The sequence below is a fragment of the Rhododendron vialii genome, chromosome 13a, assembly GCF_030253575.1.
Source record: "Rhododendron vialii isolate Sample 1 chromosome 13a, ASM3025357v1".
NCBI lineage: Eukaryota > Viridiplantae > Streptophyta > Magnoliopsida > Ericales > Ericaceae > Rhododendron > Rhododendron vialii.
Genome location: NC_080569.1, coordinates 8,603,973 through 8,629,637, shown reverse-complemented (window position 1 = coordinate 8,629,637; position 25,665 = coordinate 8,603,973). Strand labels below are relative to the sequence as shown.

The window sequence follows — 25,665 nt, the reverse complement described above, 5'->3', positions numbered from 1 at the left end:
AAAGTCCAAACGCACGTAACATTTTTGTACGCTTGAATTATTTTCCAAGATTATTGTACAATATTAATGCTGCCTCTATCTTTCAATCTCAACGTCACTAGTTGCACATACTCCTGTTTAGTATTACAAGCACACGTACTACTGTCTGGCCGGCGCACGTACTGTCTGGCACCCGCCGGCTGCTGCTACAATATGATTGTACACTGCTGTTATACATCCTATAAAGTATTATTCCGGAAACTACTTTTCTTGTCCTATAGCCACTCATGGATATATGGGTATTTGACAAATGAAATCTATCTAATGAACTGTATTTGACTAATGAAATCTTCAAACTCTTAAATGTATTTGACTTTCTTCGATCAAATAGCCACTTGCATTCTGCGTAGGTAAATTAATAGTACTACTGACTAATCGAACTCCGCTTAATCTGGGACTAATCGATTCTCTCTCCCTTTTCTCTCTCTATATTTCCGGGAACCACTTGGTCTTCTCATATTCTCGCTTACATCGATCTTTTTCTAATTCTTTCACCTAACTGATTACCCACAAATCTATTTAGTACAACTTGGCGTTTTGATCATTTAAATCTTGAAATTATCACCGGATATAGATTCTAATGGGTGAACTTGAACAACAAATTTCATCGTTCGTTATCTTAACCGTCAGAAGGGTATGCCGAAGGTAGGGTTCTAGCAACTACTTGTACGACGCAAGAGGCGGTACTGCCGTTTTTGTCAATCAACTTTTTTTTTGCTTTTCTGTCCTGTAAAACTGGATTAACTTAGCTAAAACTTGATTCTTTGTTCCTCTTAACTGTATTGTAGTGTTTTTCTCTCCAAAGTCCAAACGCACGTACAATATTAATGCTGTCTCTATCTTTTAATCTCAACATCACTAGTTGCACATACTTTTGTTTAATTTTACGAGCACATGTACTACTGTCTGGCCGGCGCATGTACTATCTAGCACCCGTTGGCTGCTGCTATAATATACTATGTATTTCGGAAACAACTTTTCTTGTTCTATAGCCACTCATCGATGGGGATCAGCTCATGAAATCTACTGAACTGTATTTGACTAATGAAATCTTCGAACTCTATTTGACTTTGTTCTTTTATACTGTAGCTATGAACATCGTGAGATGCTACCTCATGACCCAGCCACTTACATTCTGCAACTCCGCATAATCTGGGACTAATCGAAACTCTGCGATTCTCTCTTTTCTCTCTATATTCCCAGAAACCACTTGGTCACTCTCTTGGTCTTCTCATATTCTCGCTTACATCAATCTTTTTCTAATTCTTTCACCTAACTGATTACCCACAAATCAACTTGGTGTTTTGATCGTTTGTACCTCGAAATTATCGTCGGATAAGATTCCAATGGGTGAACTTGAACAGCTATTTTCTGCTCCTTTTTTGTACCAAAATCGACATGAGTACTCCATAGATCTACCTTCCCTTTCGAGTGAAGGGTACACAGAGCATGTGTCTCCTGCTTCATCGTCGGGTGTGAGCTCGGAGGACTCGAATGCGTCAAAACAAGGCGATTTCTGCGATGGAACTCTCAGGCTGATAAACCAAATGATTATGGAGGAAGATGATTTGGAAAGTAAGACCTGTATGTTTCAACAGGGCTTGGCTCTCCAAGCCACCGAGAAATCCTTCTACGATGCTCTTGGTAAGGAATACCCGGATTCGACTTTTTCCAATCATTTGATTCAAAATCCTCGTGCTTTCACCTTTGATGGAAGTACTAGGACCCCAGATGGTGGTCAAAGTAGCAACAGCTTTGGTTTTGTCCACGGCTTTGTTGGCCAGTGGCTTTTGCAGTCAATTATCCCTTCAAAAGGTGGATCCGGTGATGGGTTAGTCGACAATCTTTTTAGTCCGTCACATGTTTTAGAATCGTCGTCCTATGGGAGCACAGGAGAAGAAGATGAGAATAAGCAGGAGAAGTCGCCAAATAGATCAATAGGAAAGAAAACCCATGATCGAGAGGACAAAGGCGATTTTGTGGATGGTGGCAGGGGTAAAAAGCGTATGGCTAGTTTTGCCGAAGAGTCCAATTACCATTTTGAGATATACGACAAAGTCTTACTCTGCCCTCTCTTGAATCCCCATTTGCATGAGCACTCCTCACTAGTTCTTGTGCATGATCATGATGCCTCTCCAACTGGGGCAGGCAAAAAATTGCGAAAAAAACAGAAGGAACCATTAATAGGGTCCAGTGAAGGAGAAAGAGAGCGTCGTAAGAAAGATGGCAACAAGAAGGAAGTGGTGGATTTGACGACCCTCCTGTCTGAGTGCGCGAGAGCTATTTCAAGAGCTGATATTAGTAGTGTCAACAACCTCCTAAATGGGATTAGACAACACTCTTCTCCTTACGGGGACGGAATCGAAAGATTGGCACATTACTTTGCTAATGCACTTGAGGCGCGTGTGGCTAGAATCGGGCCAACTTTATATGCTGGTCTTACCACCAAGTGGATTTCAGCTGCGGATGTCAGGAGAGGCTATGAGATATATGTCAAAGCGTGCCCTTTCAATTGGATGTCTAATAGGTACGCAAATAGATCAATTGAAACACTAGTTCATGATTCACAAAGGCTTCACATCATCGATTTCGGTATTTTGTATGGGTTCCAATGGCCTTGTCTTATCCAGAGGTTCTCCATGAGGCCTGGTGGGCCGCCTAAGATCCGCATTACGGGTATCGACTTTCCTCAACCAGGTTTACGCCCAGCTGAAATGGTTGAGGAAACGGGGCAAAGAATTGCGATGTACTGCAAGAGATTTGGTGTCCCATTTGAGTTCAATGCCATAGCGCAGAAATGGGACACAATCAAGCTTGAGGATCTCAAGATTGAGAGTAACGAGGTTCTTGTTGTCAATTGTTCGTACAGGCTAAAGAACATGCTAGATGAGATGGAGACGGTGAATTGTCCACGTGATGCTGTTCTCAACTTGGTGAAGAGGATCAATCCGGATATATTCATTCATGGAGTTCAAAATGGGTATTATAATGCCCCATTCTTCCTCACACGATTCAGGGAAGCGATCTTCTATTTCTCTTCGTTATTTGATATGTTTGACACTGTTGTACCGCGTGAAGACGATGGGAGGCGGATGCATGAGGAGGAGGTGTGGGGAAGGGTTATTATGAATGTGATCGCGTGTGAGGGTACTGAGAGGGTTGAGAGGCCCGAATCGTATCAGCAATGGCAAGTCAGGAACGTCCGTGCTGGATTCACACAGCTCCCGTTGAACCAAGAAATTATGAGGGAATTGAGGGCTACAGTGAAGCAGCATTACAATAAGAATTTTGTGGTGGATGAGGATGGGAAATGGATGGTTCAAGGATGGAAGGGTCGGATCATGTTTGCTCTCTCCTGTTGGAAGCCTACTAAGTAGTCATAGACTTCAATAACTAGTGAGTCACGGTTCTGGTTAGGGGTAACCTCAGTGCATTTACGAATTTCATCGTTCGTTATCTTAACCGTTAGACGGGTACGCCGAAGGTAGGGCTCTAGCAATTAATACGATGCAAGAGGCGGTACTGCCGTTTTTGTCAATCCACTTTTCTCTGCTTTTCTGTCCTGTAAAACTGGATTAACTTAGCTAAATTACTGTTGTATTTTACCCTTTCTTTGCAATATTGCATCTTTGTATTTCATTGGTGTAGCCTTAGGCACTTAGATTTTTCAAGGTCACTATATATGATCATAGTGTTTCGATGAGTTCGTAATTCTCCTTCAGGGGCATGCTTGGGGTCCTGTGTCCTACTCAAAATTAAATAATTCTACTTATGGCTCTACATTTATTGAATAATTATGTTAGTAACACACAAATCAAAACATACACTTGTATATATGAAACTTCAAACTAAATAGATTTCTCTCGTATCATGCATCAACTTTCTCCCGTAAGGTTATTTGATTTACAATTTTCTGTTTATAAATTGTTGATTTGCTAGTCTAGTTGGGGTGTAAAAAATAACGTTAAAAAGTCGGAAACTGAAGTATCTCATTATGAAAAAAGATCTTTGAGATCAATTACAAAAATGCATTTCACAATCTTTATTGATGAAAATCTCAGACTTTTTCCAATTGTTTTTACACATTGTAGTGAAAATTGTGCAATGTAAAATTTTGTGTCTCGCAATGAAAGTATATAAGTTAAGAGTACTTTTCAGAACGTCTCAAAGTTCTTATTTTTTTGTGTAATAATAAGGTTTGTTCCAGAAAATGGTGAATAAGTACTTATTTTTTAAGAAGATAATTTCAAGCTCAAAAATCATGTGTTTATGCAAATAATTTTTCTATCAATATGGATCTTATTTGATAGATCTCAATGAGATCTTTAATACGGTGCAAAAAGAATTAAAAAATTATTTTTCATTTAAATTATTTTTGAGTTTAAAAATATGAAATAAGTTGCTTATTTGGGTTTTGTGGAACAATCTTCTTCTTTTTTTTTTGAAAAGTTCCAAAATAAGTACTTATTTTTTAAGAAGGTTTCTGAAATGGGCTCAGTATTATACTGTTGCGGTTTATTATGAAACAAATTATATTTCACGACATCGTCAATAGAGTGTCTCCACACCATCAAATTTCTAGGTCAGCCATTACTTGCAAGCACTAGCTAGATACCCCTTGTGAGTATATGAACAATCACAAGCTTCCCAGCCATTACTTCTCATTACTACTTTTGTCATAGACACACACATAAAATATAGTTGTATAAAATTGGGGCCTTAAGCTTGGGCTTTAGTTGCCCAAAAGGCAAAGCCGGCTCTGGTTGACTGCTAAGCTCTTCAAAAAATACTATATTAATTTGTAACAGCTCACGCATACACACATCACTCGTAAGCAAGAGAATTAGAACGAGATAGTATCTGTATAATAAAACAAAGCGACTTTTGTCTTATCCCGTGAATTCCATGTGCCAATGGTCGACAAATGCTACACTGGACGAAACTCTAAATTCCATATTCGTGCAAACTAATTACCAGTAATTTCAAAGAATCGGATATCACTTTGATCTACTATAGTCATCAGAATTGAAACAAAAATATAATAATAACTAGAAACATCTTTTTTTGAGTTGATTCTTTGTTATTGTACTGTTTTTCTCTCCAAAAGTCCAAACGCACGCAACATTTTTGTACGTTTGAATTATTTTGCTAGATTATTGTACAATAATGCTGTCTCTATCTTTCAATCTCAACATCGCTAGTTACACATACTTTTGTTTAATTTTACGAGCACACGTACTACTGTCTGGCCGGCGCACGTACTGTCTGGCACCCGCCGGCTGCTGCTATAGTAATAAACTATCTATTCCGGAAACTACTTTTCTTGTTCTTTGGCCACTCATCGATGGGGATCAGCTCATGAAATCTACTGAACTGTATTTGACTAATGAAATCTTCGAACTCTCAAAATGTATTTGACTTTGTTCTTTTATAGCTAAGTAAACATCGTGAGATGCTACCTCACCCAGCCACCTACATTCTGCGACTCCGCATAATCTGGGACTAATCCAAACTCCGCGATTCTCTCTTTTCTCTCTATATTCCCAGAAACCACTTGGTCACTCTCTTGGTCTTCTCATATTCTCGCTTACATCGATCTTTTTCTAATTCTTTCACCTAACCGATTACCCACAAATCAACTTGGTGTTTTGATCGTTTGTACCTCGAAATTATCGTCGGATAAGATTCCAATGGGTGAACTTGAACAACTATTTTCTGCACCTTTTTTGTACCAAAATCGACGTGAGTACTCCGTAGATCTACCTTCCCTTTTAAGTGAAGGGTACACAAAGCATGTGTCTCCTGCTTCATCTTCGGGTGTGAGCTCAGACTCGAACGCGTCATCAGAAGCTGATTTCTGTGATGGAACTCTAAGGCTGATAACCCAAATGCTTATGGAAGAAGATGATTTGGAAAACAAGCCCTGTATGTTTCAACAGGGCTTGGCTCTCCAAGCCACCGAAAAATCCTTCTACGATGCTCTTGGCAAGGAATACCCGGATTCGGCTTTTTCCAATCAAGAGATTCAGAATCCTCTTGTTTTCAAGTTCGATGGAAGTAGCAATAGCTTTGGTTTTGTCCACGGCTTTGTTGGCCAGTCCCGTTTGCAGTCAATTACCCCTTCAAAAGGTGGATCCGGCGATGGGTTAGTCGACAATCTTTTTAATCCATTACATGTTATCAAATCGTCGTCCTATGGGAGCATGGGAGAAGAAGATGAGAATAAGCAGGAGAAGTCGCCAAATAGATCAATAGAAAAGAAAATCCACAATCGAGAGGACGAAGGCGATTTTGTGGATGGTGGCAGGGGTAAAAAGCATATGGCTAGGTTTGCCGAAGAGTCCAATTACCATTTTGAGATATACGACAAAGTCTTACTCTGCCCTCGCTTGAATCCCCATTTGCATGAGCACTCCTCACTAGTTCTTGTGCATGATCATGATGCCTCTCCAACTGGGGCCGGCAAAAAATTGCGAAAAAAACAGAAGGAGCCATTAATAGGGTCCAGCGAAGGAGAAAGAGAGAGTCATAACAAAGATGGCAACAAAAAGGAAGTGGTGGATTTGACGACCCTCCTGTCTGAGTGCGCGAGAGCTATTTCAAGAGCTGATATTAGTAGTGTCAACAACCTCCTAAATGGGATTAGACAACACTCTTCTCCTTACGGGGACGGAATCGAAAGATTGGCACATTACTTTGCTAATGCACTTGAGGCGCGTGTGGCTAGAATCGGGCCAACATTATATGCTGGTCTTACCACCAAGTGGATTTCAGCTGCGGATGTCATGAGAGGCTACGAGGCATATGTAAAAGCGTGCCCTTTCAACTGGCTGTCTAATATGTATGCAAATAGATCAATTGGAACACTTGTTCAGGATACACAAAGGCTTCACATCATCGATTTTGGTATTCTGTATGGGTTCCAATGGCATTGTCTTATCCAGAGGTTCTCCATGAGGCCTTGCGGGCCGCCTAGGATTCGGATTACGGGAATCGACTTTCCTCAACCAGGTTTACGCCCAGCTGATAGGGTTGAGGAAACGGGGTGAAGAATTGCGATGTACTGCAAGAGATTTGGTGTCCCATTTGAGTTCAATGCCATAGCGCAGAAATGGGACACGATCAATCTTGAGGATCTCAAGATTGAGAGTGACGAGGTTCTCGTTGTCAATTGTTTGTACAGGCTAAAGAACATGCTAGATGAGATGGAGACGGTGAATTGTCCACGTGATGCTGTTCTCAACTTGGTGAGGAGGATCAATCCGGATATATTCATCCATGGAGTTCAAAATGGGTATTATAATGCCCCATTCTTCCTCACACGATTCAGGGAGGCGATCTTCTATTTCTCTTCGTTGTTTGATATGTTTGACACTGTTGTACCGCATGAAGACGAGGGGAGGCGGATGTATGAGGGGGAGGTGTGGGGAAGGGGTATTATGAATGTGATCGCGTGCGAGGGTACTGAGAGGGTTGAGAGGCCCGAATCGTACCAGCAATGGCAAGTCAGGAACGTCCGTGCTGGATTCAGACAGCTCCCGGTGAACCAAGAAATTATGAGGGAATTGAGGGCTATAGTGAAGAAGCAGCATTACAATAAGAATTTTGTGGTGGATGAGGATGGGAAATGGATGGTTCAAGGATGGAAGGGTCGGATCATGTTTGCTCTCTCCTGTTGGAAGCCTAGTAATAATTAGTCATAGACTTCATTGATTTCCACCATGATATCGTGAGGATTCCCATAATGTACTTGGTATCTTCCCTTTGTTGGCAATTTCTATCATGCCTTTGTTTGCCATATTGCATCTTTGTATTTCATTGGTGTTAGCCTCAGGCACTTAGATTTTCCACGGACACTGACTCACTATATCATAGTGTTTCTATGAGTTTGTAACTCCTTCAGGGTAGTCAAAATTAAATAATTCTACATATGGCCCTTCATATGTTGAATAATTATGTTAGTAACACACAAATCAAAACATCCCGGCCGGCCACTTTTATAGTTGTATGTAACTTCAAAATAGATAAATTTCTCTCGTATCAAGCATCAGCTTTCTCCTGTAAGGGTATTTGATTTACAATTTTCTGTTTACAGATTGTTCACTTGCTACTTGCTAGTCTAGTTGGGATGTAAAAAAAATGTTAGAAAGTCACAAACTGAAGTATATCATCATGAAGAAATCTTCGAGATCAATTATAAAAATACATTTCACAATCTTTATCGATGAAAATCTCAACTTTTTCCGATTGTTTTTCCACATTGTAGTGAAAATTATGCAATGTAAAATTTTCTGTTTCTTTAAATCATGTTCCATCATCATATTAGTACAATATAGCGTAATCTAATATATATTTCAATCTCAACATCACTAGTTAGAGCATCTTCAATCCTTTTTTTTTTCTACTCAAACTCAAAATTTGAGAAAGAAAAAAGAAAAAAGAAAAAATCCATATCCAATGGCATACCCTTTTGTCTACAATTTTTTAGTTTTAACATTTTCTTACGTACCCAAATGAGGGACAACCTGAATCCATACCCTTTCTTTTTATCAACACATCTTTTCACTTTCTTATTTTTTACATTACAAATGTACCATTTTGACTAAAAAAATTTAGGGAAAACATAAAAATCACTGAATTTGGGTGAAGTAAAAATATAGTGGTGGAGAAGACATACCCTAATGAGGTTCTTGACCCAAATTTTAAACTAAATTTGGGTAAAGAAAAAGGGGAGGGGAGAGGGGGGAATGCTCTTACATGCTGTAACAACTACCCACTCATCGCGATCGATCCATCTCCTTCACTAACGAAATCGTCAAACCCTCAATAGTATTTGACTTGGTCAGTGGTCTTGGGGCATCACACATAAAATCGTCAAACCCTCCATTCTATTTGACTTGGTCAATGGTCTTGGGGCATCGCACGTAGTGCCAGTAACCCTTATTCATCACGCATTCCTGTGTGATCCAAACACTAATTAGTACTGCATCTCACGAAAATATGTGGTAGATAAGGATATTGAGACACACGTAGCAGTGTGCTCCAAGACTACCGAATAATTTTCCCCTCCAAGCATGGTAAACATCGTAAGGGGTTACGTCACCCAACAATTTTATTGTACGGTTTAATGTCTACTTGTATACTTATTAAGCATAATTTAAGAATAATTATTGACCGAACGTATTATATTCCCAAATGCAGACGACCAGCTGATGACAGGTCACTATCCCTCTACTAATTAATTCATTTAGTCGTCTCATCCTTTCGCTAATTCAATCAATGGCTACTTTTCATCCTTTGAGTACTTCTTTTTCTATGTTGTAGATTTGCTTGATATCCACAGCTCTATTCCTTACAAAAATTTGAAAGATCCTGATCATCGTTTTGTTTCTTGAAGTTAATCATGGGTGAACTTGCACAAGTACGTTCTTCACCCTTTTTGGACCGAAACCAACAGGACTACGAAGATCAGCCTTCCTTTTCAAGCGAAGGGGACACGAATCACGTGTCTCCTTCTCTGTCATCGCCGGGTGTGAGCTCGAACCCGGGTGCACCGGAGGTAGGCGATTTCCCCGATGCAACTCTCAGGCTGATAAACCAGATGCTCATGGAAGAAGATGGTTTGGAAGACAAGCCATGTATGTTTCAACAGTGCTTGGCTCTCCAAGCCACCGAGAGATACTTCTACGATGCTCTTGGTAGGGAATACCATCCTCCTTCCAATCAAAACCCAGACGGCTTATATTCCCCTCATTCCAGTAGTGAAAGTAGCAATAGCATCGGTCATGTCGACAACTTCGTGGACCAGTCCGATTGGCTTCTTGATCGAGAGAAACAGGATCAAGATTTTTACTCTGAGTATACCTTTGAGTCCATTTTGAAGTCGATCGTCCCTTCGAATGGGACTAGTGATGGGTCAGTGGAGTCCCTTTTAGTTAGTCCATTACAGATTCTAGAATCCTCCAATGGGAGCGTGGGAGAAAAAGATGAGAATAACAGGGAAGAGTCGCCGAATAGATCAAGGGAAAAGAAGACTCATGATCGAGACGACGGAGGCGATTCTACGGATGGTGGCAGGGGTAACAAGCAATTTGCTAGTTCTGCTCAAGAGTCCGATGAGGGATTCGAGCTGTATGATAAGGTCTTACTCTGCCCTGGCTTGAATCCGCTTTTGCATCAGGACTCCTCGCCATGTCTTGTGCATGATCCTGATGCCTCCCCGGCTGGGGTCGACAGGAAATTGCAGCAGAATCAAGATGAGCCCGCAAAAAGGTCCACCGTAGGAGGACGAAGGCGTGTGAAGAAAGATGGTGACAAAAAAGAAGTGGTGGATTTGAGGACACTCCTATCTCAGTGTGCGCAAGCTGTTTCAAACACCGACACCAGGAATGCCTACGACATCTTGAGTCAGATCAAACAACACTCTTCTCCTTACGGGGATGGAATCGAAAGATTGGCACATTATTTTGCAAATGCACTTGAGGCACGTTTGGCTGGCACTGGAACAGCATTCTATGCTGCTTCCACGACCAAAGGGATTTCAGCTGCTGATATGCTGAGAGCATATGAGGTACTTGTCAATGCGTGCCCTTTCAACAGGATGTCTAATGGGTACGCAAATAGATCGATCGCAGCACTAGTTCAGGATTCACAAAGGCTTCACATTATTGACTTTGGTATCCTATATGGGTTCCAATGGCCTTGCCTTATCCAGAAATTGTCCATGAGGCCCAGCGGGCCACCTAGGCTTCGAATTACGGGAATAGACTTTCCTCAACCCGGTTTTCGCCCATGTGAAAGGATTCAGGAAACAGGGCGAAGACTTGCGACATACTGTGAGAGATTTGGCGTCCCATTTGAGTTCAATGCCATAGCGAAGAAATGGGAAACTATCAGTCTTGATGATCTCAAGATTGAGCGTGACGAGGTTCTTGTAGTCAATTGTATGCTCAGGCTAAGGAATCTGCCGGATGAGACAGTGGGAGAGGATTGTCCGCGGGATATTGTTCTTAACTTGGTGAAGAGGATCAATCCGGACATGTTCACCCACGGAATTATAAATGGGGCGTATAATGCCCCTTTCTTCGGCACACGATTCAGGGAGGCAATCTTCTACTTCTCTGCATTGTTTGATATGCTTGACACCACTGTACCGCGTGAAAACGAGGGGAGGCGGTTGTTTGAGAAAGAGGTGTGGGGAAGGGATATTATGAACATAATTGCATGTGAGGGTACTGAGAGGGTTGAGAGGCCCGAAGTGTACAAGCAGTGGCAAGTCAGGAACATGCGAGCTGGTTTCAGACAGCTCCCGTTGAACCGGGCGATTTTGAGGGACTTGAAGGGTATTGTGAAGTCGCATTACCATAAGGATTTTGTGGTGGATGAGGATGGGAAATGGATGCTTCAAGGATGGAAGGGTCGGATCATGTTTGCTCTCTCTTGTTGGAAGCCTACCAACGAATCATAGAATACAGGTCCCTATTTAGTACTACTTGTCTAACCTTGCACTGTAGATAACACCAGTTATTATCTTTGAACAATTTGAGCTTTGAAAATTTAATTTCTTTCGTGTAAATATCATGCAAGTGCTTTGAAATTGATTTCCACCATGATATCTTGAGGATTCCTTTGAGAGTATTTGAAATTGTAAAATTGATACAGGAATGCCCAGGCATATCTTCCCATTATGTACATGATATCTTTGCTTTTAATGGCAATCTGTTATGTTGCTCTTCGCCATATTGCAACTTTTTCTTCCCGATATTTATGGTCTTTGGGCCAATTTACACGTACCTCCTCAACTATTTCCATCCCTAGACGCTCAAAGGCATGACTTACACGCCTAGATTAGAGAATTCACAAGAGATTTCTCTATTGCGGCCAGACCCGAAGAGGTTGCCAAGTTTCGAACTCATAATATCTGGATTTACAGCTCATCTTTATCGTCAGTTGAGCTACCCCTTGGGGTTGCCATATTGCATCTTTGTATTTCATGCTAACTGTATCATGGTGTCTCGATGGGCCCGCAACTCTTTGCAAGTTGCAACAAATAGCTAGATCCCCATTGTTTATATGAACGACGAGAACGCAAGCTTCCCAGCTAAGAATTAAGAATGGCAATGGTGGTTAATTATTCGACTTCGTATAAATCTTCGCTAATTGTTTTTATTAGTTTATGCAAATTCTCAGTCATCATCTGCCATCATCGCGTATATGCTAAGAGTATATACTCCTATCAGCTTATTTTTCTGTATTTTTCTTTTTTGAAGCCACTCATCTGGATCGACCTATCCCCTTCACTGACGAAATCGTCAAACCCTCAATTGTTGTATTTGACTTGGTCAGTGGTGTTGGGGCATTGTTAAATGGTGAGCCAGCCAACCTTATTCGTCACGCATTTCCATAGAATTCATACACTTAGTACTGCGTCCCACGAAAATATGTGATGGATAAAGGTATTGACGGAGTAGAGAGACCTGTAGTGAGCCCTCTAGTGCGGCATCAAACCGTCCGTTTCTGCTACCGATGATTCAGATATGCTTGTTAACTCTTATCGATCCAAGTTAACTCTTACCAGTAAGAGCATTTCATCGAACTTGAATCATCGATTGCGAAAACAAATACTCCGATATATCACTACAGGATCCTCACTGCAAGATCCCACGTTCCGATGTTGAGACACCACGTAGCGAATCTCCAAAACTACTGAATAACTTTCCCCTTTGAGCTTGGTAAACTTCCTAAGAGGTTTCGTCAACCAACAATTTTATTGCACGGTTTAATAATACTACTACTACAGCAAATATTACTGTATTCTGGATAGTTTAAGAATAAATTGACCAACGGATAAGATTCCCAAATGCAGAGGGCAAAAGCTGATGACCGGTCACCGGTGGCCGAATCGAGACATTGATTCGCTCTCTTTTTGTCTCTCTCTTTCCTGGAAACCGCTTGGTTCACTCTCTTCTAGTCTTCTCTCATCTTTTTCCTAATTCAATAGCTACTTTGCATCCTTTCGGTACCACCTTTCCTCTATTGTCGATTTTCTTGATATCCATATCCACTCTCTTTACCACAAAAAAAAATTAAAAAAAATCTGTAATCTGCACCTAATAGATCATCCACAACTCTGTTTTGGTACGATTTGGGATCCTGATCGTTTTGTTTCTCGAAGTTTAATCATGGGTGAACCTGTACGAGTATGTTCGGCTCCTTTTTTGGACCGAAACCAACATGACTACGAAGATCAGCCTTCCTTTTCGAGCGAAGGGGACGCGAATCACGTGTCTCCTTCATCGTCGTCATCGGGTGTGAGTTCGAACTCCGATGCACCGGAAGAAGGCGAATTCTCCGATGCAACTCTCAGGCTGATAAACCAGATGCTCATGGAAGAAGATGGTTTGGAAGACAAGCCATGTATGTTCCAGCAGTGCTTGGCTCTCCAAGCCACTGAGAGATCCTTCTACGATGCTCTTGGTAAGGAATACCATCCTCCTCCTCCTTCCAACCGAAACCCAGGTGAGGAATATTCCCCTAATTCCAGTAGCGAAAGTAGCAATAGCATCGGTTATGTTGACAACTTGGTTGACCTGTCCAATTGGCTTCTTGATCGAGAGAAACAGGATCAAGATTTCTACTCTGAGTATACCTTTCAGTCCATTTTGAAGTCGATCATCCCTTCGAATGGGACTGGTGATGGGTCAGTGGATTCCCGTTTAGTTAGTCCATTACAGATTCTAAAATCCTCGAATGGGAGCGTGGGAGAAAAAGATGAGAATAACAGGGAGGAGTCGCCAAATAGATCAAGGGAAAAGAAGACTCGTGATCGAGACGACATAGGCGATTCCACGGATGGTGGCAGAGGTAACAAGCAATTGGCAAGTTCTACAGAAGAGTCCGATGACCAATTTGAAATGTATGATAAGGTCTTACTCTGCCCTCGCTTGAATCCCAATTTGCATCAGGACTCCACACCATGTCTTGTACATGATCCTGATGCCTCCCCGGCTGGGGCCGACAGGAAATTGCAGCAGAATCAAGATGAGCCCGCAAAAAGGTCCAACGTAGGAGGACGAGGGCGCGTGAAGAAAGATGGCATCAAAAAGGAAGTGGTGGATTTGAGGACACTCCTATCTCAGTGTGCGCAAGCTGTTTCAAGCGCCGACACCAGGAATGCCTACGACCTCTTGAGTCGGATCAAACAACACTCTTCTCCTTACGGGGATGGAAACGAAAGATTGGCACATTATTTTGCTAATGCACTTGAGGCGCGTTTGACTGGCACTGGAACAGCATTATATGCTGCTTCCACGACCAAAAGGATTTCAGCTGCTAATATCCTGAGAGCACATGAGGTATTTGTCAAAGCGTGCCCTTTCAATAAGATGTCTAATGGGTACGCAAATAAATCGATCGCAACACTAGTTCAGGATTCACCAAGGCTTCACATTATTGACTTTGGTATCCTATACGGGTTCCAATGGCCTTGCCTTATCCAGATATTGTCAATGAGGCCCAGCGGGCCACCTAGACTTCGAATTACCGGAATAGACTTCCCTCAACCAGGTTTTCGCCCATGTGAAAGGATTAAGGAAACTGGGCAAAGACTTGCGACATACTGCGAGAGATTTGGCGTCCCATTTGAATTTACGGCCATCGCGAAGAAATGGGAAACTATCAATCTTGATGATCTCAAGATCGAGAGCGACGAGGTTCTTGTTGTCAACTGTATGTGCAGGCTAAGGAACATGCCAGATGAGATGATGGCAGAGAACTGTCCGCGAGATACTGTTCTCAACTTGGTGAAGAGGATCAATCCGGATATGTTCATCCACGGAATTATAAACGGGGCGTATAATGCCCCTTTCTTCGTCACACGATTCAGGGAGGCAATCTTCTACTTCTCTGCGTTGTTTGATATGTTTGATGCTACTGTATCGCGTGAAGATGAAGGGAGGCGGTGTTTCGAGAGAGAGGTGTGGGGAAGGGATATTATGAATGTAATTGCATGCGAGGGTACGGAGAGGGTTGAGAGGCCCGAAACGTACAAGCAGTGGCAAGTTAGGAACTTCCGAGCTGGGTTCAGGCAGGTCCCGTTGAACCAGGAGATTTTGAAGGAATTGAGGACCACGAAGAAGTTGTATTACAATAAGAATTTTTCGGTTGATGAGGATGGGAAATGGATGCTTCAAGGATGGAAGGGTCGGATCATGAATGCTGTGTCTTGTTGGAAGCCTATCAACGAGTCATAGAATACAGGTCCCTATTTAGAACTAGTGAATCACGGTTCTCTAGTACCTTGCAATATAGATAACACTAGTTATTATCCTCGGACAATTTGAGCTTGAAAATTTTAATTCTCCCATGTAAAATATCATGCAAGTGCTTTCAACTTGATTTTGTCCCGGATTCCTTTGCTTAAAATTCTCCTATGTGGTTATGATTAGTATTTGAAGTTGTAGAATTCTGATTGATACATGAATCCCCAACCCCCGTTGCGTACTTGATAGAGAGAGACAGTCGAGAGGTGTGAATTTTTGCAGCTTACAAGCCCAACCCCCGTTGTGCACTTGATATCTTGCCTTTAATGGCAATCTGTTATGATGCCTTTCTTTGCCATATTGCATCTTTGTACTTCATGCTAACTGTATCATGGAGTTTCGATGATCTCATAACTCTCTGTTATGATGCCTTTCTTTGCCATATTGCATCCATCTTTGTATTTCATGCTAGATTTTTTTTTTTCTTTTTTCTCCTAAACTATGCAAGTTTTTTCTACTTAGTCCCTAAACTATTAATTTGGCGATTTCATCCCCTCAACTATCTCTCCGTTACCCATGTGGTCCAATCAGCAACGGTTCTACCCATTTGGACGGAAAAGAGCCTCATATGCCTATCACATGCAATCCAGCCCAGAAGCCAGGGGTAAAATAGACATTTCAGGTCTCACACCTCATGAAAAAGGAAAATTCCCTTTTCCCCTCGCTCCTCCGCCACTTCGGCCGCCACCTCTTTAAAAACTACACCCTTTGGTGCTCCTTCCTCGGCCAAAAATCCAGAGCTTCTGGCACTGGCTCTTTTTATTGTTCTCTAGATTCGGAATTTCATGGAGAACATGAATTGGAGGATCTTTTACTTCTTGTCGTGGTGGTTTCAGAGCCGAACATTTGTGGGCTTGTGGTGCTTGCTACAAAATTTTGCTTCACTTCTTACAGATCAATCCCATGATTGGTCCGACGAAAACCCTTCTGGATCTTAGAAATTTGACGTACGAGTGGCCAGAATTTTACCGCCATTGCAATAGGTTTGCAGTTGGGCTGTTGCGGCTCCTAGTGGTCTTGATTTACCTAATGGATTTGCATATTTGTCACTCAATCTACTCCTCATTTGTTGGCGCAGTTGTGGTGTTGTTTTGCGCACATGGGTGAGATACGAAAGAAGCAGCAGTTGAGATTGAGGTTCCAGTTCTTTGCCAGTGCGATGCAGTTTAATCTCATGCCTGAGGAGCAGCTTTTAAACAGTTCAAAGGGAACACTTACCCCTGAAATGTCTATTTTACCCCTGGCTTCTGGGCGGGATTGCACATGATAGGCACATGAGGCTTTTTTCCGTCCAAATGGATAGAACCGTTACTGATTGATCACATGGGTAACGGAGAGATAATTGAGGGGATGAAATTGCTAAATTGATAGTTTAGGGACAAAGTAGAGAAAACTTGCATAGTTTAGGAGATAAAAGAAAAAAAAAAACTCTTCATGCTAACTGTATCATGGTGTTTCGATGAGCTCGTACCTCCTTGCAAGTTGCAAGGAATAGCTAGATTCCCAATGTCAGTATGAGTTAAGAATGGCAGTGATGGTGAATTATTTTCTACTTATAAATCCCAAATATTTCGTCTACAAGCCAGATTTAACCATATTTGGAGAAACCTAAACCCTTCCCTCCCAATGATGTTGACCACAAAGCAGAAATTTTTATAGGTAGACTTTTTCGTTGACAACTCTCTGTATTATGAAGATTATACTTTCTCATTCATTGGACTAACACTATTTGATGTTATGCTAGGTCTATGGTAGAAATTGTTGCAAAACAGTTGAGTTAACAGGCATTTAAATATAGCATCTTAAGCCCCAAGGGTTAGTCCGGTTAGTTAGTGGGTTTGCTCCCCGCAAAATTGACCAAGGTTCGATTCTTGGGGTCAGGCTGAAAGACAGTAATTTTCTTGTAAATTTCCTAGTTCCAGCGTGGATGGCATGCCTTTGAATGGACAAGGAAGGGGATTAGTTGAGGTGCGCAGCTGGCTTGGATACCCCTAACCACCTAACCAAAAAACATATACTGTAGCATCTTAAGCAAGAGATTTATCAGGCTTTGCTAAATGTAAGTCCAGCCCTACTAAATACGGAGTAATAGTAATGCCTTTCGTTGCTACCACTAGCTAGATCCCTATTCTTATAGTAAATGAATGAGAACACAAAGCTTCCCAGCTAAGAATAACAAATAAAACGAAATGGTAATTGATTCCACTTACAAATCTTCGCTAATATTTTTGGCTGTTTATGCAAATTGTAGTCAACGTTCATCGTTAGATATTTTTATGTGCGAATCTAGACGTAAATTGTGTCAAAATGTGTCTAGATTCAGACACATTCTCAAGATTAACTGATCAAGTAAACAAAATTAATAGAATCAGACACTAAGAAAATAGTAAATAATGAAATGATAACCTCAATAGTAGTGAATCAAGGTGTACTTGGTTGCGCAATCTATGAACTGTTGCAGGCTAAGAATCATATTCAATTGTAGAACTATACTGCTACACTTTTTCTCTCAGAACCTTCTGTCTAATCTTACACTTCCACGTCTTGTAAACTTGAAATCAACCTACTCAGTTGAAGCATTGCTTTCTCTTTTACTGTGTGTGAACTTGAATCAACCTACCATTGACTTACGAAACTTGTTCTCCATAGACTTCTTAAGAAATAACCCATTGATAAGTAAAAAAAAAAGTTCAATTCAATGCTCATATCATGTATACTGCCGCTATGTTGTTTAAATCGAAATTCTTCAGTAATAATAATCAACCCCTAAACGGTTAATGGTCCATAGTTAGCACAATATCTTAAGATGCTACATCAGCCAATTTAATTATGTGGTTTACTGCATTTGCAAGTGATAAACCTTAACACTGCTACTAAAGTGAGAAATGAAAAGACTCCAAGATCGAACGGGGACACGGGTGTCCAGGCACCAGCTGAAACCTCCTGATGATTCGCGCTCATTTTGTCTCTAAATTTCCAGTAACCTTTCCCTTCTACTCAAAACTCTCAAAGACAAACAACACAGTTCCCTTCTCGTTTATACAAACCAGAAAAACCCGGCAACCACTGGGGTTCACTCTCTTCTAGTCTTCTCATAATTTCCATCTATCTTTTTCTAATTCAATAGCTACTTTGCATCCTTTCACTACCTGTTGTTTGGTCTGTTGTCGATTTGCTTGAGTGCAGATTGACCTATATTGTTCATTGGTTCTGTCATCTGTAATCTGCACCGAATTACCCACAATCTATCTTGTAAAATTTGGCATCTTGAACATATATTTCTAAACATCGGATTCATCCATGGGTTTTAGATTGGATGCATCAGGAGAAGATTTCTTCGATGCAACTCTCACGCTGATAAACCAGATGCTTATGGAAGAAGATGACTTGCAAAATAAGCCTTGTATGATCCAACAGTGCTCGGCTCTTCAAGCCACCGAGAAATCATTCTATGATGCTCTTGGTAAGGAATACCATCCTCCTCCTTCCAATCAAAAACCTCTTGCGTTCTTGATCGAAGAATTAGGAGCCCAAATGGTGACTATTCCCCTAATTCATCAATAACTACGTTGATCAGTCCAATTGGACTCTTTATCGAGAGAAACACACCTTTGATTCCATTTTACAGTCACTCATCGCTTCAAATGGATCCAGTCATGAGTCCTTGACCCAAATGGATCAATGGAAAAGACAACCCATAATCGAGAGGATGGAGGCTATTGCACGGATGGTGGCCGGAGTAATAAGCAGTTGGCTAGTTCTGCAGAAGAGTCCAACGACCAATTAGAGATGTATGATAAGGTCTTACTCTGCCCTCACTCGAATGCCCATTTGCATCAGGACCCCTCACTATGTCTTAATTTGCAGACACGAAGTGGGTACAAACACAAAGTAGGTTAGGATCAAAAGAGAACACAAGACACAGACTATGTGAAGTACACAGGATATAATAGGAAAGTACTGATTCTCACTCGCCTAGCTTTTACACTGGGAGAAACCCTCCTTTTATAGGCGTAAAGAGGGTAGATTACATCACTGATAGTGTCATTCAAATAGTGTTACACAGTAACACATATAATTGAAAAATACTATTCACACCTACCTTTATTATTACTAGTCTACTTCTGCATGCTACTATTTTACAACTTTCAACATAATAATTCATGCCACATCATACATCATAAATAGTACACTCTAATTATACTCCTTATAGTACACAACAATAAACCCCAATAATATTACCCTCTCCTGGAAAGGGAAAGAGGGCACCACACAAAAGAGACGGCTGGCCTAAACACTGGGATGCTATTCAGGATTATCTGAACCACTGCTTCCAGAAGAGTCTTCAGTTCTGTCGGTTAAGTAATACTGTTCCAAAAGATAGCGAATATTTTGGCGTCATTCATCCGGATAAGTATTATTGAATTTCCAATTTGCAGTTTCATAATGGAGGAGAGATGAGGGGTACTTCTGCAGGTGTCAATCTATTGAGTGAACACAGTGTTTGAGTCATGACCAGATAATTTCCATTGTGGTCCTGGATGCTTTGAGACTCCTGATATACCGAGAGGATTATAGTGTGATACTCCTTTCTCCATGTGATAGAACCATCTGGATTGGGATGACTCCTGTTGTTGCGACTTGTCCAAAAAGCAAATTGGAGATCTCCGCCTGCACTGTTGGGGATTTGTCTGATCTTCTGCTGCCAGAAAGATATGCTTCCAAAGAGCAAGAGAAATTTCAAAAAGAAATCTTCTGGAGGATGGACCTGATTGAACGCCGCATGAGCCAGATAGACCAATACTGCTGATTTATTAAAACAGACACTTATAGTATATAGATCAACTAAATACCATAAGAGGAGATAGGCTTCTTTTTTGAAATAAAAGACATTATGGTAAGATACTACAAATTGGGTGAGAAAAGGATAGACAGGATGGAAAGGTAGACCTTTTATGGGACCTTCATCAAGACCATATTTGAAAATACAGAGATGTTGAAGGTTTTGACACATTTGGACACACCTGGAAAGAAGGGTTAACTCTAAAATTTGACACTGAAGGTGGACAGGAAGATTAACTGGGTGGAAACAGGAAATCATTGGAAAACAACCAGGAACAAAAGAATGTGGTTTTGTTTTTGAAAATTGGTTGATTTCTTTTTTGAGCCTTGACAGAAAATCAGGGAGGACATTTGTTTTTCCTTTTATGTGGACAGCATCAAAACTCCAATTGGAAAACTAATTTGCTCATCTGAGTAACTGTGCCTTTGGCAGGTGCTTCTGTTTGAGCATGTTGGGAAAGCTTATCATATCAGTCTCAATTAAGAAATGATGGCCGATTAGATGAAATTCAAACTTCTCAATGCTCCTTTTGATTGCCAGAATTTATTTGTAAGTAGAGTGGTAATGAAGTTCTGCTGGAAATAAAGCATCACTCTTGTATCCACAAATTTTGCGCTTTTGATCTGAATTTTCTTCCAAAAGAACTGCTCCTCAATATAGATCAGAGGCATCTGTCTGAAGAACTTTTTTCCCATCTGAAGGTATGGTTAATGGAGGAAGGGTTTTGGATATGGCTTTGAGGTCGGTGACAGCTTTGGTAGAGTGGGTTGACCAAGGAGGAGGATTTTTCTTTAGTAAAGCTGAAAGAGGAGTACGGTATTGGGCAAGGTTGGGAATGAAATCAGCCATATAATTAACAATTTCAAGGAACTGTTGAACTTGTTTGACTGTGAGATTTTCATCTGGAAAATGGTCAAGTTGGGAGGCTATATGAGATTGAAGGGTATATTGACCTTTAGAGATATGCATCTCTAAAAAATCAATTTCTTGTTGGGCAAGAAACATTTTTTTCTCTGAGAGCATGATACCATGGGTTTGGACCAGGGAATGGAAAATTTGTAGTAAGACAACATGAGACTCCATATCTGGGGAAAAGAGTAGGATATCATCACTATAGACAGGTGCTGAGGATAGGATGGGAGCAAATACCCGAATCATGGCCTTTTGAAACAAAGATGAAGCTGTTTTTAATCCAAAAGGCATGACTGACCACTGGAAGTGATGATCTGGAATGCAAAAATCAGTTTTGGGACGATCATCTGGATGGATGCCCAGCTGCCAGAAACCTGCTTTCAAGTCAAATTTTGAGAAAATTTGAACTTTAAGCAAGTTTGCAAAAAGAACACTTCGCCGAGGAAGAGGAAATTTGTTATCCTGCAGAAAATGATTAAGAGACTGGTAATTGATAACCAGGCAAAGCTTGCTTTTCTCTTATCTGCTTTATTCTTTTATTGATATAAAATGTTTCACATGCCCACTGAGAGGTTGTGGGCTTGATCAAACCTTCTGACTGGAGTTGTTGGAGCTCTTGAAGAGCAAGCTGGTAATGTCCTGAGTTCATTCTATGATGGGTAGCTTTGGTGGGATTGATGTCTTCATTTTTGTTAAAGGGAAGAGAAATGAAGAAATCTAAGTTTTTCCAGAGTGGGTTGGAGCATTTGGTGAGGAACTGAGAATGAGATTCAGCATATGAAGTTTGGATTATGGCTGCTTTGATGGAGGAGAAATTTTCTATGGCAAAAAGATTTGGCTGAGTGGTCCAGGGTAACAGGTAGTTTTTGTATTTCAAGCCTTTTTTGAGCCAAGAGACTTTACTGAGATTCTGGAGAATATCAAAGCCTAACAATAAATCTTTTCCGGGGAGATCAGAACCATAAACTTGGTGTTTCATGGTGTACCTAGAGAAAAGTTGGATGATTATAGGCTTACCGATTAGAGTGATGACAAAAGTTTCTCTATTGGCTTTTGTAAAAGGTCTGAAACACGATTGCCAATAGGACCTGGGGAGGATTGCTGGATTGAGAATGGAGGCTGCTACACCAGTATCAAAGAAGGCGATAACTGGTATAGGCTTCTCATATTTTCCAAGCAAAATTTTGACCTTGGCTAAAGGTTGAGCCAGCATGATGTTGGAGAACCCAATTGTTTGAACTTCATAAAGGAATGAGTCAGGATCATCAGAAGAATCATCTGATTCTGATGAATCACCTGAATCATCAAAAGTGAATGCAAGAACTGCTTCATCTGTTGCTTCATCATCAATAGAGAACAGTGATTCAACATCAGCATCTTCAAGATCATCAATGAGAGCCAAAGAGCTCACCATTTTGTCCCTTGCTGTTTTATTTTAACACTGTTTAGCATAGTGCCCCTTCTTTTTGCATATGTAGCAGCGATCAGACTTTCGCCGCCCTCTGAACTTTTTCTTTCTGAAAAATTTCCATTTTTTCCAGTTTGAGAACTTGCTAGATTTTGAAAACTTACCAGGAGATTGGAACTTCCATTTCTGAAAGTGTTTGGACTTCCGATATGAAGGGCGACAAGTGCACTTCTTGTCTTTGCACTTTATAGATAGGTCTGGTCGATCACATGCTTTGCCAAGAAGTTTTCCCTGTTCTTCAAGAGTTCTGAGGAATTTCTGGTGATTGCATAATTTTTCCAGGGCAATCAAAGAGTGCTGGTAAATTCCACCAAGAGATGTTGCATTCAGCATCAATCCTTTTGTTTGAAGTAACCTTGTTGTCTCATTTCCCAATGGTTCAGGAAGGGAATTGAGAAAGGCTTGCTTGAGGTTGACATCATCCATGCCGTTGAGAAGATAAAATCTCTGAGACATACGGTCATAATGAATCTCGAGATCTTTCCTTTTGAATGAACAACACTTCATGCCGAGATATTCTTCTCGAACAAACTCTTTTGTGTTATTATGGTCTCTAAGAAACTCAGTATGTAGGACTGAGATGAATTGATCCAGGGTTGGCAGCTGTTTAAGTTGCAACTGTCGGTACTCACCAAGAGCTAAGTACCATTGGCGTAGACGGCCAAGGAATTTTGCTGTACACTTAGTAATGACAATACTCAGTGTAGCATTGGGAGAGAGCATAGCAGCAGTGCACCAAGCATGGATCTCATAGAACTTATCCAGCCACTTTGATGGGGGAATGTTATCAAAGGAGAAACCTTGGGTATGGATGTTGGAATGTGAGAAGGAATCAAAGGTTGAAATTTCTGGAGGCGGAGGTGTATCAAACTCAGGACCTTCTTCAATAATAGGATCTTCAACATGTTCTTCAGGAAGATCTGGGTTCATCATGAAAACATGAGGAATTGGAATAGAATGAATAGATTCAGAATCCGAATCAAACTCAATGGTTGATTCAGGTAAGGGGGTTTCTGGTATAGTGACTAAGGTATGTAGGAGAGTGGAGATTGGATTTTTAGAAGGGTTAGAAGTTGACTGAACCATTAACTGGGGTGACTTTGAATTTGGGTCAGATGGTTTAAAAGGAGTGTAGGTAGTAGGAATTGAGGTAGAGGTAAAAGGTAGTTGGTGGAGACGGAATTGTTGGAGGTTGGATAGGTTTTATCTAGGGCTTTGGGAAATGAAGTTTTGGTGGAGATGATCTTTTTGGTGGAGGAAGGAAAGTTAATGAGCTTCCAAAGATGGAGCTTAACTCACCAAATTCTGAGGTAGGGTTTATAGGTAAAGGTTGAGACATTTGAGGATACCCAAACAAACTTTGTTGAGAGGAAGATGTGAACATGTCAAAAGGGCTTTTTTGCTGAAAATACTACTGAGCTTAAAGTGAGTGAAGCTGGTTTTTTAGATGCTTCATTTCCGCATCCTTTTGGGAAAAAGCTGCTGAAAATGCTTGGTTGGCATATGCCATCTGGAGAAGTTCCTGGTGAACATTTTGAATTTTCTGCTGCAAATTTCTGATAAGAAGTTTCAAAGTTGATAACTTCTTATGGACAACATTCTCCAAATTTTGCTGAGAGTTAGCAATTCTCTGGAGAATTTTGTTTTGAGCCAAAGAATTTGTTGACTGCCAATTTATTGCTGTTTCTGCCGCTGACACTGCTTTTGTGCTACCACCAGGGAGAATGGTAGTAGGGTCTGGAATTTTATGACGGTTGGTCGTTCTTTCTTGAGAACTATGAAATTCCAAAGGAGGGAAATCTGCTTCAGTCCAGGAAGGAGATGAGGTGAACATAAAACACCCACTTGGTTGACTCGAAGAGCCATCATCAGATGGAGGTTGAGGAGGAGGTGGAGATTTACAAGGAGTGGGAGGTGACGGAGGACATATGGAACATGGTTCTTCAAAGTCGTCTTCATCTTCAAGGAGAATGTCTTCTAGACACTCATCACAGTCACAGGCATCAAAATAACAATGACCTGTTTCTGGATTTTTGAAATAGAAGACTGGAAGGCCACTGGGTTGGAAGTATTTAATTGGAGGGTCAGGTCGAGAACCATCTACAAACATGTCAATTCTCGAAGGAAAAATAACAAGATGGGTGGAGGATGAGGCAGAGACTTCTTTTGGGAATGAAATCTCCACTGTACCATTAGGTTTGGGGATGAAAGTTGGATTTGCGGATCGAACTGGGATGGGCTTTTGTTGGTTTTTCTCATAAGCTGTAACCCAAGACTCTGTGAGAAGCTTGAGAAGCTCAGGATGAGAAATCTGTCGTGGAACATGGACACAAGAAGCTTGGTGAGGTGCGTTAACAGTTAGGAAAATAGCTTCATCTGTGGAGGAGGATAATGACATGTCAAAGGCATGGTTTTGAAGGCGATAGGTCATTTGGTAGTAAAGGGTTGCTGCATATGTGGTGAAAATTTGGGAGGCACCACCAATTTGAACTTGGACCTTTAAAGCTGATAGCAAATGAAGATCCGCTAGTGGCATGTTGAAATTGGGGTAAAAGGTAAAGATCACAGTTCCAGCATTTAAGGTGGTTTGGACAGTAGCAATGCATGCGTGCTGGTACTGTAAAAACCTGGTGTCTACCAGAGCAAGTCTGGAAGTAACAGGTAAACCTTTTCTGCCATGAAAAGTAACAGCCAATCTGATTTGCTCCAAAGTGAAGATGAGTAAATCCTAGTTGTTGCCAAAGGCGAGGTAAATCAACCGGGATTTCCAGGGGTAAAAGTTTAGCTTCTGTAGCTGCTATGAAACATTGGTCAAACTTGGAGGCCTGGACATACTCTTTTACAGAAGTTGGGCATTTTGTAGAGAAGAGTTGGATGACGGTCTTTTTTACAGAGATTTGTGATCTAACAAAAGCATTATAGGAATTTAGGAAAGGGAGATCAGTAAGGGGAACCTTACTATCATCAGGAAGGTATTCAAACTCATACAAGTACTCAAGATTAGAAGAAGAAGAAGTTGAGGAATTTCTACTAGTGGAGGATCTGGAAGGGACTAAAAGAGGAGGTAGCAGAGGAACAGGAGG

The 25,665-nt window shown here is 41.0% G+C and overlaps 2 protein-coding genes and 1 pseudogene across 2 annotated transcripts; all 3 read left to right on the top strand.

Moving 5' to 3' along the window:
- The first annotated feature begins 1,366 nt into the window (after positions 1-1,366).
- LOC131314697 (scarecrow-like protein 14) lies at positions 1,367-3,416 on the top strand. Its single transcript, XM_058343522.1, has one exon. It carries the CDS (start codon positions 1,386-1,388, stop codon positions 3,414-3,416), a length of 2,031 nt encoding a protein of 676 aa, XP_058199505.1. The 5' UTR covers positions 1,367-1,385.
- A 2,313-nt stretch (positions 3,417-5,729) lies between these two features.
- On the top strand, positions 5,730-7,856 carry LOC131313846 (scarecrow-like protein 14; annotated as a pseudogene).
- A 1,506-nt stretch (positions 7,857-9,362) lies between these two features.
- On the top strand, positions 9,363-15,510 carry LOC131313845 (uncharacterized). The gene is made up of 4 exons (XM_058342347.1): positions 9,363-11,501; positions 12,212-12,261; positions 12,309-12,379; positions 13,040-15,510. The coding sequence occupies exons 1-4, from the start codon at positions 9,443-9,445 to the stop codon at positions 15,288-15,290; spliced, it is 4,431 nt and encodes a 1,476-aa protein (XP_058198330.1). The 5' UTR covers positions 9,363-9,442; the 3' UTR covers positions 15,291-15,510.
- Positions 15,511-25,665: the final 10,155 nt, after the last annotated feature.

What these genes read in the sequence shown, in the direction of transcription:
- LOC131314697 (XM_058343522.1), top strand. Translation starts at nt 1,386, where the DNA reads ATGGGTGAACTTGAACAGCTATTTTCTGCTCCTTTTTTGTACCAAAAT.
- LOC131313845 (XM_058342347.1), top strand. Translation starts at nt 9,443, where the DNA reads ATGGGTGAACTTGCACAAGTACGTTCTTCACCCTTTTTGGACCGAAAC. An exon ending in TCATCGCGTATATGCTAAGA is followed by an intron (nt 12,262 to 12,308) that starts GTATATACTCCT and finishes TCTTTTTTGAAG; the next exon opens with CCACTCATCTGGATCGACCT. An exon ending in CAATTGTTGTATTTGACTTG is followed by an intron (nt 12,380 to 13,039) that starts GTCAGTGGTGTT and finishes CTAATTCAATAG; the next exon opens with CTACTTTGCATCCTTTCGGT.